Here is a 14,775-nt window from a genome sequence, read left to right on the forward strand (position 1 = left end):
GAGAGGGTAGAAAAATGATAGTAATTTATTCTTTCACTTAAAGAGAAAACAGTAAGAGTACCTAATATGTCAATTTCTCTTTAAATTTAATTAAGAAAAAACTGTGTGAGGAAGATTTAAAAAATATTCTTGACACGTCACTGAAACAAAGGAAAAGTTAAGAGACTTAAAGTAGGACTTTCAGAATAAATAAACAGGAAATTTTGGGAAAGGCTAAAATTAAAGGAATGAACATTTAGATCTTGCCCAATAGTAAATAAAAATTCTCACTACAAAGCTCTAGGCATTCATGTTAGTTTTTTACATTCCACTACTTTGAAATATCACACCACACCACACACACACACACACACACACACACACACACACACACACACACACACAAACCTTTCCTATCTTTAAAGACAAAATTCAGTGTAAAGGGCCATCGGAGAGAAGAGACAGAGAAAGAGGTGAAGAAGTAAAGAGAGAGATGAAGAGGAATAGAGAGACTGAGCTATGAAATGACGAAAACAAAGATCCACCACATGATTCTGTATGACCTAAATGTTCTGCTGCATTGTTAAATATGTAAGACAGGTTTAAAAAGTAGACAGCACTGTAGCACCCACAGCAATCTCTTGAGATTTCCCACTTTTATCATTTGAGAACACTCGTTATGACTAAAGGAAGTTAAAATTACACCGGTCAACGTCATTTGCTGACCAGAAGCTGGCCAGGCTTATATCATGAGAGGATTCTAAAAGCAGCTGATTCTTCTGTTCTCTGCTTGTGCCCATGTACAACATTGCCTTTGTTTCAAGTGAGTGGATTTATTGTGGATTCTTGAATTTCTGTGTAAGACCTAAGAGATAGGGTCATACCCCAAAAGACCCGATTTTACTAAATTCTGCATTTTGCTGGAAGGAAGGGAGGATCCCTCCCACCTGGTTCTGCTACCCAGTCTATCAGACCTCTGACTCTGCTCATTCTTATCCCTGAAGCTTTCTTTCCAAATCCCCCCAGTAGCAGTTTGGGCTTTACCTGCTCCCTCCGCGCTCGCTCACCCCGCCCTGTAAAATGCTGGGCCCCTCCTCCCGCTGTAAGACGCCTGTCACTCAATCCCGCTGTGCCGTCGCGATTGGCCGAAGAGGCAGATCGTCTAGCCCCGCCCCCGCCCCCCTTTACCGAGCTGGGTTTTTCCCAAAGGTGAAGAGTGAGATTCAGACGAGCGCCTCTTGGAGCAGGTGGACACAAGTATCCTCGGTTTGGCTGTTGCAGCTGTTCTTCCTCCAAACGAGGGGTGTGAGCCAAGAAAAGACAAGCATTCTGCCCCGGTTGATAGAGCTCCAGTGAACTGTTGCTCAGAACCTGGGCACTTTAAACACCTCATTTCCCTCCTTTCCCTGTACACATCACCTCACATGTGTAACCCCGTGTCTGTCTTTGCTGCTGCTTGCTCAGGACGGTAGAAGGGAGTTTGAAGCAGCTGGACCAGAGGGTCTCCCAGTGCTGCGGGGAGCTGTCCAGGGTACCGAAGCATCGCAGGCGCTGTTGCCACCTCCACCGTGCCAGGTTAGGCTGCACATTCTCATTTCTGTCTTTCTGATTTCCCATGCCCCGGATAAGACTGTTTTCAGGATCGTAAATTCCTCTCCGTATCATGGCCCACGACAGACACTTTCGGACACGAGTTTCTGGATTTTACTTCTGGGAAGCGACACTGTTACTAAGGTAGGTGCATTTGTATATTTAACAGTTGGAGAACTCATTAAGCCCATGCATTAGGATGCAACCACTTGTTAATTGATGACACACAGAAATTCGTAATTCGGATTAATTTATTGGAAGTATGACTTAAATTTTATTTTTTTCTAAAATTTTTCAGAAATCTATTGAGTCCTCAAAAATAGGTGATTTTCCTTTACTTTTTTTAAAAATGAATTTTATGTAATTTGATATTACTCTAGAAAAATAGTTTCCAAAGCCTAGATTTTGTTTTTCACCTCCTGCTTTTAGAATTTATAAATGAATATTTATTGTTTTACTTTCTTTTTAAAAGTTATGAAGCATTTATCAATTTGAAATGAGACATTATTAACCTTTAAAAGGCAGAGATAAAGAATATGAGGATTAACTGATCATATATATTCTGAACATTACTGATATATTCAGGTGTTAAGTCAAATAAGGAAAAACTATGGGCCTTGGAGGTACTATTTTCTAATGATCTAGTTCAGTAATTTATAAAAGCAAGATCACAAATCCTTGCACATGCTGTAATTGAAGAATTAACTTTTTGAAGAAACTCTTATCATGACTCTAGTAAATTATAAAATTATTTCATGACATGTCATGTTGTATTATTTTCCAATAGCATTAAATAGTTTTTTTTCTTTTTAACTAAAAGAGGATGCCAGAGTCTATACAGATAATTTGACCTCTGTTCTTAATCAAACAATGTATAAAATCAAAATAATATTCATACAGATTTTTAAACCCCCAATATACATTTTATTATCACCCCAGAATTACCATATAATTCCCATTTGTATGACTAACAAGCCTGTCAAGAGGGTTAAAGTTAGCTGATAGTGTACATTATATAAGTATATAAGTATACTTACTATTTCCATTTGAGATATGTGAATATTTTTTCAGTTAGCATTTTTTTTATTTCTGGATTATTTTAAAAATCATAATGCATCTCATAAACCATATTGGAGAATGTCATAATATTTTGATATACTTGTATAAAAAGGATGTTGTTCAAAAGGTTATCGTAACTCTTGTTAGTGACTTTATTCTGAAATAAGGTTTTGAGCTACTTTGAATCACTATATTTTCAATAAAAATATTGTAGCATAATTAAGTCAATTTACAATTTACAACTGCCAGAAATTTTACATTTATTGATCAATGTGTAAAGCTTTAATATTAATGAAAATTTCATGGAATGCCATACAAAGTTCATATTGTGACATTGAATTTTTACTGTAATTTCTTTAATATTTAATGATAGGAGACAATATGCATTCTTAATAAAATCATATTACTGTAGTTGATAATACTTAATAACTAAAAGATTTTGACCAAGACAATTTGTTCATAGGGGTAATTCACCATGGTATTTGTTACAGTATACTTCTAGATAGTCATTTTCATCTCTGTATCTTTGGATTTGAGTAATTCTATTAAAATTCACAAAACGATATTTTAAATTGATGGCCACAGTAAGAACATCTTCATTAATATGAAATGATTTCAATTAGAAATGCTTCTTATGGGCCTGGAATATAGCTGTGTGGCACACATGCCTGCCTAGAAAGCACAAGGTCCTGGGTTCAATTCCCAGTACAAACAAAAAAAGCTTTTATGACCAATACAAACATGCAATCTGTATGAAGGTAATACATCCAATGTAGATGTTTGTGTAATCGGGAATTTGGGATTCAAGTGTTCTTGTTTCTTTCATAAATCAAGTCAGACTTTTCCTAGATTAGTCTTTGATGAAAGTAGTTTTATCATTCGATGAAGAACTTTAACCATATGTAAAAATTATATATCTTCACTTTCAGTGATGGTCCTTGAAGCTTGATTTGTTACAGTAAAGAAAGAGAAGCTCCTTTATTGGAAAGGACTTACAAATTAAATGTCTTTAAGAAAGCTATTATTTTTCGTTGTTTATTAGTAATATATTGATTATTTAAAAAATGAAAAAATGAAGGTAAAGAGTATTTGGTGTTAAACAACTTGCTTATTTGTTTTTAAATTTAATTTAAATTTTTATTTTGAACTTTTGTTTTTACTTGGAACATAAAATTTATTCATATTTATGGGTCATAGTGTGATGTTTTGATAAATGCGTACATTGTGTAATGATCAAGTCATTACACAATGAAATTTAGCATATCAACAACCTCAAATATTGATCATTTCTTTGTAATGAGAACAAACACGATATTCTCAAATTATTTTGAAATATGTATTGTAATATTGTTAATCACACTCATCCTACTTGTTTATAGTACACCAGAACTAATTCCTTTTATCTAACTGTAATGTATAAAAAATAAATTTTTGACTAGACAGTATGAGGCAAGAATAATAATCCCAAATCACCAATGTTTATAATTAAATTATTTACTGGTATAAAAATTCTTTCATAGATCTTAAAAATGTCAAGTTTTATTAGGCCACATATATAAAATGCACACAAGTAAATTTCAAATTTTCTACATAAAGAGTCATCAAGGGAACACATTCAGGTGCATGGATCACAAATCACAAAGTGGAAGTTTCTATGTCACAGAGGCAATCAGCATAACCTGTCTCAGGAGTTAATCCTCTCTATATATTTATTACCAGCCCAAAGGTAGTAACTTCCTTGACATATAAGTGTATAAAAGTATATATTTCAGTCTCTTTTATTTCACTGAACACTATTTTATATAATTTAACATATTTCAGCATGTAGCACAAGTTTATTCTCATTATGGTATGATATTCTGTTATTGAAATATATCACAATTAATTCTTCCAAACCCTCTTTACATATTTTTTAGTTTCTTTAAGTTTTCCTGTGATTATGAAATACTTGCTAAATCAATTCCAAAAGCAGAAAAACTGTTAAAATTTCACTTAGATTCATTATTCCATTTGTTATTTAAACAAATTATGGCATATCATTTCAAAAATTATAGTTGCATATTCCAGAAATCATGATAATTAGAAACAAGGCATTTTCTTGGTTTATTTTAATAGGTGTTCATTTTGGCAATGAATCTATTAGTTTTGTTTTTGTAATGTTTTTGAGGATGAGAGAAATAATTTTTAATGCTTTGGCACTGTTTTCAAATATAACGTATTCAAGAAAAATGTACTTTAAGAAGTTAACTTTCACTATGATGATGATTTGTAACATGCAGATCTAGAAGCAAGAATCTGTATACTTTTAAGAATTATACAGCATACAATTTTCTTCCTTTCCTGTCTGAAAAGTCATACTTTATAGAAGAATTGCAGCCCAGCTCCCTAGTCAATCCCTTTAGCAGTTTAGCCAGCACACTCAGAATAGCTTGCAAAGTATTTCCTCCAATATAAAATTTGCTCTCCCCACACCATGTAAGTATGTACAAGATAGATCAGTCAATACTTGTTTCGTGTATAACGTTAAGCGATTTAATAAGATTCATTTACTAAATTTTGTGAACACACTTTTATACTATGCATAGTCAACTATAGACGATTAGGAAACTTCCAAATTTCCATCACCAACTTTACAGTCCAGAGAAAAAAAATGCAAAGTGTCAAGGGTCAAGAGAAACACAAATTACAATGCTTTAAGGAATATGAAGTAGAAAAATTATCAAGAATTTTTGGTGCTTGTGTGGAGCCATATAATACTGTTGCTCAGTGGTCAGAAATGAGATGTAAAAGACTATACTATGAAAAAAATTACATAGTTAAATGATATATTCATGGATAATGGTGATGATCAAAGTTAGTGGGAGAAATTCAGTGTTTCCTTTAACACTCTAAAGTATTCTAACAACTTTTGAATTGGTTACATAATAAGCCTGAAATAATATAGAGGAGTAACAACATATTTTCACAATTGATATGGATGAAATTTAGAGCAAGTAATTTAATTATAGTTGGATAGTCATTATTATAGGAAGAGCCCCATAAATTATAAAATATCTCTACAAATTCCTTTCCATTGGAGATAGTTTATCTCAAAATTAGTTGCTGCAGTATAAACTTAAAGTCCCAGCCATTCAGGAGGATGCCTGGAACCCAGAAGTTCAAGGCAGCTCTGGGCAACATGGAAAGAAATCATATTAAGGAAAACAAAACAAACTAAAAGAAACAAAAGGCACGATATAGTTGATAATATTTGGAACAGTAAAAACTATGCAAGAAATGAGACAAAAGTATAAGAAACTTTTAATGTTTGCTTTTTAGTGTTTGCTTTAATTTGAAAACTGACATTTTATTTAAAAAGTAATATCTTTTTTTCACATGTCAAAGGATTTTTTCTTAGTACATGTTTGCAGTATATAAAATTTTAAAAAATAACTAGAATCAAACAGAAAAATTAGATTGTTGGAAGAAAAGTAGATACTGAACTTAACTCGTGTTTTGAATTTGAAGTGCTAGCTCTGTGTTCTGCCACCAGTTAGGAAAAAGAGATCTGCATAGACTTAACTGGTAAACTTTAGATTTTACAAACAGTTTTAAGAAGAAACAATAGAAACACAGTTGAAAATGCATTCCAAAGAAATTAAGTAGAACATTTAAAGTAGGATCAAAAGAAGTAGTCAGAGACCTCAGAGCTAAGTGAGACTGACCATAAACAAGTATAAAGTAATAGTTTATCATAGTTTTATATTAAGTATCACAAAGACCAACTCTTATAATTAATGTATCTATCAATTTTCTATAGAACTTCCATTATTTTCAACTAGTATAATTCAAATTCATTAGTCTATAGTCTACAACTACAGATGATAAAGTTTAAGCACTTAAATTTTCTCAGGTGATATTAGCAAATTATTCTTGAGGAAGCTGAATATTTTATATCATAAATCATATAGGACATTACTCTCTGATCCTCTCAGAAAACTATTCTCCTATTCTTTTCCATACAATTGCATTTGTTCTTAGATTAACAGTACTTCATGGGAAGGAATATATACATAGGCACAGGTATACATTAAAATGTGTTTTATGTTTTAGTTTGTGGTTTTGTTTGGTTGTTATTACCCTGTCCTATTAGGAGAATGGTGAATGTCTAGCTTTGTATGGATTAGGGAACTGCTTAACAAAAGAGATGCATCACCTCCAGAGAATTGTGTCTGGAATGAAGGCAAGAATTCTAAGATGAAACCAACTGCTTAGCAACAAATGAAAATTGTGCGAAAAAAAAAAAAAGCTGTGTAGTCACAGAAAATGAAGTTCTTCTAACAACTGCATGGTAATAACACACATTTTCAGAAAACAATTTTCAATGCTCAAACACAGTCAGGAGGGAAAAAGTGATAGAATGGTATTGCTGTATTACAATACATTTCTAAATTTCCTTTGGAATCTCCATACTACAAATTCTTCTACTATAAAATATTATTAGTATTTTGTGGCAATTTAATGGCCAAAACTATTAACTTTAGTGGTACAACTAGAAATGCCATGATATCTAAAGGTTACTCATACTTTCTAGAAATACTTATTGCTAGAAAAATTTCCCATACAGGTGATAAAAATCAGTTATGACAGCATGAAAATATTTGCTATAACCAATCAGGAATTATGGATAAGCCTCACACCATTCTAAAATCATTGCCAGCATAGGATGATGTGGTTTAAGATGGTGGCAACTGGTTCATTCAACATTTTTTTTAAATTTAAAAATCTTTGAATAATATTTCTAACAGGTGGTCATCCTTAAACTTCAAAACTTCCCAGCAGTGAGGATATTATTACCCAGAAGGACAATATTCACCAAATGGTTGTAATACAAATATAATTCTAAATTTTCCTGGCTAATCCCATAGATACCCTCATAATACATTATACTTTCCTTTGTGAGTTTACACTTACTATGACATTCTTTTCTCATAGAAATTGCTCACACTATATGGTTGAGGTATAGCTGGAAGCACTAACATTTTTCAGGTTAGTACTCCATGCATGAAGCTTGGATGTTTCAGCTTCATAGTTCTGGAAATATTCTAAAAGAATCTGGAACTTTGGTAGGAATATATGGAGCACTCATTATGTTCCAGGAGGTATGCCAAGTACTAAGAAACAAGACCCTAACTTTTAATAATACATCACTGGAATTAAGGTATGACAGAACTTTCAAATTCATGATTTAAGTTTTATGCAAATTTTCTCTCCCCAAATTGTAACTCTTTTGGATATAGGTCACTTCTGAGCTTTGTTTTACTTCCCTGCGGTTTAATTCAATTCCGTGCATAGAGCACACAGAAAGCAAAACCTCAAATTGAGATGAGCTCTACCCATTTCTCTTCTTTTCTTCTATATTGATGAGTATTAATCTCAGCATCTCTTCTTTTACCCACAACCAGCACTTTTATATTTTTAATTTTGATCCAGGAATATATTCTATATTTGTTTATGTACTTTCTATATACCTACGCTTTATACATTAAAAAACAATATTTTTCCTCATCTCTTCAAGAAAATAAAAGTTTCTACCCAGGCATGTTGAGGTGATACTGCACAGAATAATGTTACTTTTCCATCATGACATTTCTCAGGTTAAAATTGTATAGTTTTACCGTTTGGGGTCTTAAAAAGGAATCAATCACATACTGTATTTCCTTATTTTGTGTTACCATAGTGCTTTGTTAAGTAAACAGAGCTGAACATAATTTATCTACAAAACTATTTAGGACAAGTTAATCCTAAAAGTCTTAGAGAATCTTAGAAATATCTTTTTTCCATAAATATATATGGTTCTCAGAAACTACTTGGCTTCCTATGAATAAATTTCGAGTCACCACCCCTCTTTACCAATGTCACTGAGAGCTGACTTTCATAAATTCATACAACTGTTCATAGCAAAATCTCATTTCCAGTAATTTGTTATAACTTAGATTCAGCTGTGCTTTCATTTTTGAAATTGGACAAGTATAGAAGTGTATAGTCCATTTCAAAATTAATTCATAGTTTTGCTAAAACAGTATTTCAACAGTTAGTGTGTAAGTGATTCATATCCCAAGTGTTCGGTCATTACTGGAGTATTTTCTGTAGTTAAAACCCAATTCTTGGGAGGAGTACAATAGCATTCCCAATTCTATCTCTGGGCTTAACACACTATCTTATACACCAACAAGACCACTAATTTTTGAAACGAAGCATTGTTTTTTTCCCAGATGCAACATAACAATTTTAAATATAAAATACTCTTCAGGCATATCAAAATACTATGCTATCTTTCTTTTTTTCTACTCCTCTGGAGAATATTGATGAAAGATTTGGAGTAGGCTCTTTATGATTAATTTTGTTTGTGGTAATATACTTCTTAGTCAACTCTATCTCCTTTTTAATGTTAAATTTTCTGTTTTCTAGAAAAATTGTACCATTTTGTCTATCACTTCACTATTCAACTATGCTTCACTTATTTCTACATGAAATACCTCATATTCTCTACTATTAGAAGCAATACTGAGCTTTCATTGTTCTGATAGCTTCTCATTTAAATATTGGAAAAATTATAAAACTTCATATGGTAATGGTTGTATCACTCACTATTTCATATGTAAATATGTTGTTAAATCAGTATATAACTTTTTATTGCTGACTTTTTATATGGCATGTACACTGGGAAGAGAAAGCATAACTAAATGAATACTCTAATTGCTAGTGAAATAAATTTCAGCCAAATATTAGTGTGCATTCTCAAGATAAACTAGTCAAATCTCTATTGTAGCACCTTTTCAGTTCATGGAACAAAATCACTGATAAAGTTTCAATTATCTAGATAATTTGGGAAACATCAGTATTATGTCATCTTTAAATATTGTTTATTCATTTATCTGCATTTAATAATTCAGTTTCAAGACAATTTGACAATTGTTTTGACACTTTCTTAAAATAAGTCATGAATAACTACCAATATTTGTAATAATTATAAATACTAAGAAAATGAATTTCTTTTTAGAATCAAAAAGATTATAAACGTCTAATGAAAAAGAATGAAATGTAAGTAGTCTTGAAATGTTGCTGGAAATAGCAGAAAACGGACAGAACATTTCAGGCACAAAAAGTATTGCTAGCACAAGCAACAGTTTCAATGTGAAGTGGAAGACATGGTGAAATTTGTAGTGACATTTCTACCACAGGCTCCCCAAACTGTCATTTGAAATAAATTCACACCTATACTATCCCAGAACTAGTTTCCTAGGGACAATTTTCAGAATTCTACAGTGTTGGAAAATATCAATAAAAAATTTAATCAAACAATTATCTCTACTAGAAAGCATTTCTTTTTCATTACTAAATTGTAAGGGAAGAACATATTTTCAAAAACTATATTTACTTGTTTGGTTAATTTCTCTATATATTTATATATCTGTATATATTTATATGTATGATAATTTCCATCACTGAAAAATCAGCTCATTCTGTATATTAGTAGCATAATTACTAAGATTTAACTAACCATTAAACAAAATAAAAATTCAAGAAATGATTCAGTTTTTCATAAATTTATATTATAAATGAAAGTATACCTTCATTTATAACGAAGGAATAAAGAAGGAAGCATTGATAAAATCCTAACCTCAAGAATATAAAAATAATGTACTTACATAAATGACTTCTTTATTAATAGTAAAACTAATATACTTTAAATGGTATTTCTATTACTAATTGATTCATTTTAAATGAGGCTTATATTTAGTCTATTAAAATACTAAGAAACTTATTTTTGTACAATTTTTCACTAGTTAGTACAATTAACTGAACCTTGTATCCTTAATTTGCCTACTTTTTTATTTACTGGGAAACATAAATGCAACAGAGGACAATACAGGTTGAAGTATTAGAAATCTCTCTTCTGCTTCACGCTGTTACTTCATAAAGATTTCTAATACTTGAAAAGATTCTGGACTCCTTTCTTCCCTCCTAAATCCTTAGAACTTAAGATAACTCTTCCTGCAAATCTTAAATAGAATCATCAAAGACACCAACACTGCTGCAGATCTCTGCTGGTGCTTACTGAGACGACAGCAGAGAATTATATTTTATAGGTAGCCTAAATATAACCCGTAATAATACACATGAGCTTAAATTTTTGCTCTACTTCAAAAGCTCAGTATGTATTGTTCCCTATGTGTTTTCATAGTCATTACATTTTTAATTCAGAAGGCCAAAGATTACACTGGAGAAACTTAATTAATTAGAAATAAATATCAAATTTCTGGAGCAACTAAAATTCAAGATTAAAAAGTACTAAAAATATGAATTTATGCATTTATATGAAGTAGCATATTTTAGATACTTTCTAAATTAACTAATCTTGCATTCTATCTTTTCACCACATGCCTTTGTGTGCACATATGATAACAGTAGGAGTTTCCAGAGAAGAATCAGGATCAAATATCAATTTTCTCCTTGAAGAGCTGACTGATCTTTCTTAGATCGAGTGACCATATTTAGTACACTACCTTTAAATTATATGTAGAATTGTGTAAATTAACAGAGTATATTTATAAAAATGTAATTATCCCTCAAAAAATATATACTTAGCATTACAGCTATGCATTCATTTTTAGCTTAAAATCAGTAGTTTTTATTTCAAAACATCTATTTTTATTTTTAAAATATTATAGTAATAGGTGTGAAAACTATTGAACTGGCAGAAAATAAAGTACAAAAAAACCGACCCTATATTGCCAGATTAGAATAGATTAGGTTTATTTGTGAGTAACAGGAAGTATATGATGTCATTAATTTACAAAGTATTTTTTCCCATTAATGAAAAGAAAAAGAGAAAATCTGTGGACCTGAGAATACTTCACTGGAAGAGGAATTTCCAATCCTTTTATCTTCTTCTTTTGCCATTTTTAATGTGAGAATTCTTCTTTGAGCTCTGAGTTAGAATGCCCTGATTCTAGCCCTCATAGTGGCTTTCTAGCCATTAAAACAGAAGAGATTTATTTTGAAAAGCACTTCCAAACCGTTACAGATTTCTGTTTCTCTGTTATGTTTCCATGGGAGCAGGTTCTGTTCACTCAGCTGTAAGTCCAAATGCCATCCTTACCTTCTTGGCAGTGCCTGCAGAGGAGGGCAAGGGTCTGCAGATCGTTTTGTATGCTTCTCTGTGGAACTCAATCTTTAAATGTATCAAAGGGAACTATTATGCGTGGGAAGGAGCATGATCAGATTGCATTTCAGATTATCATCTGGGAAGTAATAGGGAAAGTCAAGAATACATGTTGGTTGCGAGGAAGGGGAAAACTGGTGTTGGAGATGATAATTCATGGTTGATGCAATACTGCATTCAGAAATGGAGAAACTGGTGTAGCTAGGAAAGTGATAAAAATGTCAAAGCAACAACTTGTCCACTAATTAGATGCTAAAAGGAGAGAGAAGTGTGAGATCATAATATTTATAATATGATTTTTAGTAACTGGATGAATGATGCCATGTCAAAAGTGAAACATGAAATAATAGTTGCATAGATAAGAACCGTGAGTTAAGTTCTAGATTCTTGCCTGCATATCTTCCTACAATCGTCTATTCATCTATCTACGTATTTACCTATCTACTTCTATCTTGAATGTGGCACCTATGAGTAATCCAATTAATGAAAAACTTAGATGGAAATGATATAATGGAAATGGATAACTAAAGAGTGCAGGACCTGGAAATAGGTGAGACCGAGTGGCTAGAATTCTATGGCAGTATTTTCCAACACTTTTCATAGAAACGGTTCACGTATGGATGTTTCATCCAGCTGCAATGAACAACCCAGTCTGATCACTTGTGGGGATTCCTAGTCTTTGGGGTCCAGCTGCCTTAGCCTCTGCCTCACACTTGAAAGCTCAGTTTTGGATAACAGCACACCCTGAGGCATGCAGAAGAGGAAAATTCTTCATGGCACAGAACTTTGCTTTTTAATCAACACAAGAACCACAACAGTTTTGGTACTTCTTAGAACTACAAACTATAAATTTTAACAACAATTTCCTGCATCGGAATTTGTATTCTAACAAGCTCCCCAAGAGACTGATAAGCACATACATGTTTGAGAAGCACTGTTCTAAGAATATCATCTTCTGAGATGTGAGAAGAAGAGAAATTATTGGGGGAGGGTATAGTAGATAAGAGAAAAAGATCTAAAGGAGGGTATTATCTCAAAAAACAAATTGAAGCAAAACTTTCAAAAAGGTTATCAATTTCATTAAAATGCAATAGAGACAAAGAAAAATATGGACAACTTATTGCAACTCTTTTCCAGGGTGTCTTTGATATAAAAACACATGTATAAACGTGTTAGCACAATAATGAATGGTGGGTTAAGGAAAAAAAATAAATATAGTAGACTACTTGACCACAGTAGACTACTTGAAAAAGAAAAGATGAACATAGTTGAGATAAGAACTTCGTGATACTTTGTTTATACAATGGAAGGGAACTTGGGGCAGGGCACACATGGGGAGCCTGCTCAGGTTTGCAGTGAACCTAAAACTGCTCTTAAAAACAAAGTGCACGATTGTTTTTTAAATGGAATAAAATTTTAATTTGTTTACCATCTGGAGGGAAGAAGTTAATGAATTGGGAAATGATTAAGAAGAGATGGTAGAGAAGAGATAGGGCAAAGTCTTGAGAAAAAAATGTAAATGAAGGATTCTACAGGCAACAGTTGAAGAGCAGAGTTGGAAACAGAAAAAGTCTAGCTTTTGAGGCTAGATAAAAGGAGGTTATGTAAGCCTGGAATATATGAGGTTATAGGTACAGGCTTTTTAATTTCATAATTCAGTAACCGAATGCTCTGTATCTCTTTAAATTAGGAGGCAAGATCATCAACTGAGATACAGGTGAACAGTGAAGCAGACTGGTCAAGGCTGATGCAGCTAGGCACACAGCAGCACAGATGGTCCTCCTGTGCTGCTTACACTGTCATGGCATGGCTGAGCTGGGGCCTTCTGGACTGCTCAGTCCAGGCTCACTGAGAATGATTCACCCATCACTCTGAAAAAGATGGAGCTGAAACTCAGAGATAAGATCTTTGCTAAGCTCACACTAATTATGGTAATGAAGGCATAGAACCCACACCACCTAATTAAAAACAATATTTATTCATTTTTTTAATGAGCAATGCATTAACGTAGGGTAATAAAAGTGAGAAATCACTTGTGAAATCATGAAATGCGACTCAGTTACAAATCGCAGTAGGATTTTTGTCTCGTCTTTTCGCTGGGGAAATATGAGACTCAATTTCAAACATTTTAGGCTCTTTTCATTATTCAATACTTGAACATCCAGGTTGGCAATGTCGTTATATATTTTCCACTCACACTTCCAAACTATTTTCCTTTTCATTTTGAAATGGTTAGTTTCTTCCTATAAATTATCGTCGCTAGGGATTTTGTTGTACTTTACTAAAGGAAAACAGTTTCTGTCATTGGCTTAGGAAATCACTTCTATAATCGAGAGGTTGTCTGAGTCCTGTTGCTTCCTGGGAAATGGTAAACATTTTCTCTAAAAGAGGCATATAGATGGGAAGTTAAATAAAGAAAAAGGAAAGAGTAAATGACAGAAGAGAAGAGGGATGAAGCAAAAGAGGAAAGAAAGGTGAGCTGGTAACTAAGCTGTTGCAATAGCTTTAAATGTAATGTGAATATCAGTGATTGTATCTTTTGGACCTCTTCTCTGTCTGAATTTTTTACAAGAATATAATCTAGAAAACATTGTGAAGTACAGCATTCAAGGAAACTTGTGTTATACTATACTTATAGCTACATTTACTTTTTTTTTTTTTACCATTTTCAATCGTAAATACTTTTTTGCTTTGTTATTTGATTTTTCCTTTTGTCCTATGCTACTTCTCTTTCCCTAGAGATGGGCAGGCAGAGGCAGAGCTTCCTGAATCACAGAAGAAAACGCTTGGGTTGCTCTTTACAATACTTACCACAGAACCCTTCCTTTTGGAAGGCAGCGTTATCTTAAATATTGGTGAGGTGTGATAAACATATAGAGGGAAGTCAAAAGTTAAAAAAATTATTTCAGTGGAAAGCACATGATCATTAATCACCTACA

At 32.6% G+C, this 14,775-nt stretch overlaps 1 protein-coding gene across 4 annotated transcripts in view; it reads left to right on the forward strand.

Annotated features, from left to right (window-relative positions):
- The first annotated feature begins 1,159 nt into the window (after positions 1–1,159).
- The window catches only part of Glra3 (glycine receptor alpha 3), a 155,738-nt gene continuing 142,122 nt past the window's right edge, over positions 1,160–14,775 (forward strand). For all 4 annotated transcript variants that reach the window (XM_023564833.2, XM_063234739.1, XM_013151625.3 and 1 more), the window contains exon 1: positions 1,160–1,713. In XM_023564833.2, coding sequence (XP_023420601.1) covers positions 1,643–1,713 — 71 coding nt within the window. In that variant the 5' untranslated portion in view covers positions 1,160–1,642. The remainder of the gene's footprint in view (positions 1,714–14,775) is intronic.

Source organism: Cavia porcellus, unplaced genomic scaffold (assembly GCF_034190915.1).
Source record: "Cavia porcellus strain 051 isolate PalLab524CR breed Dunkin Hartley unplaced genomic scaffold, mCavPor4.1 scaffold_24, whole genome shotgun sequence".
NCBI lineage: Eukaryota > Metazoa > Chordata > Mammalia > Rodentia > Caviidae > Cavia > Cavia porcellus.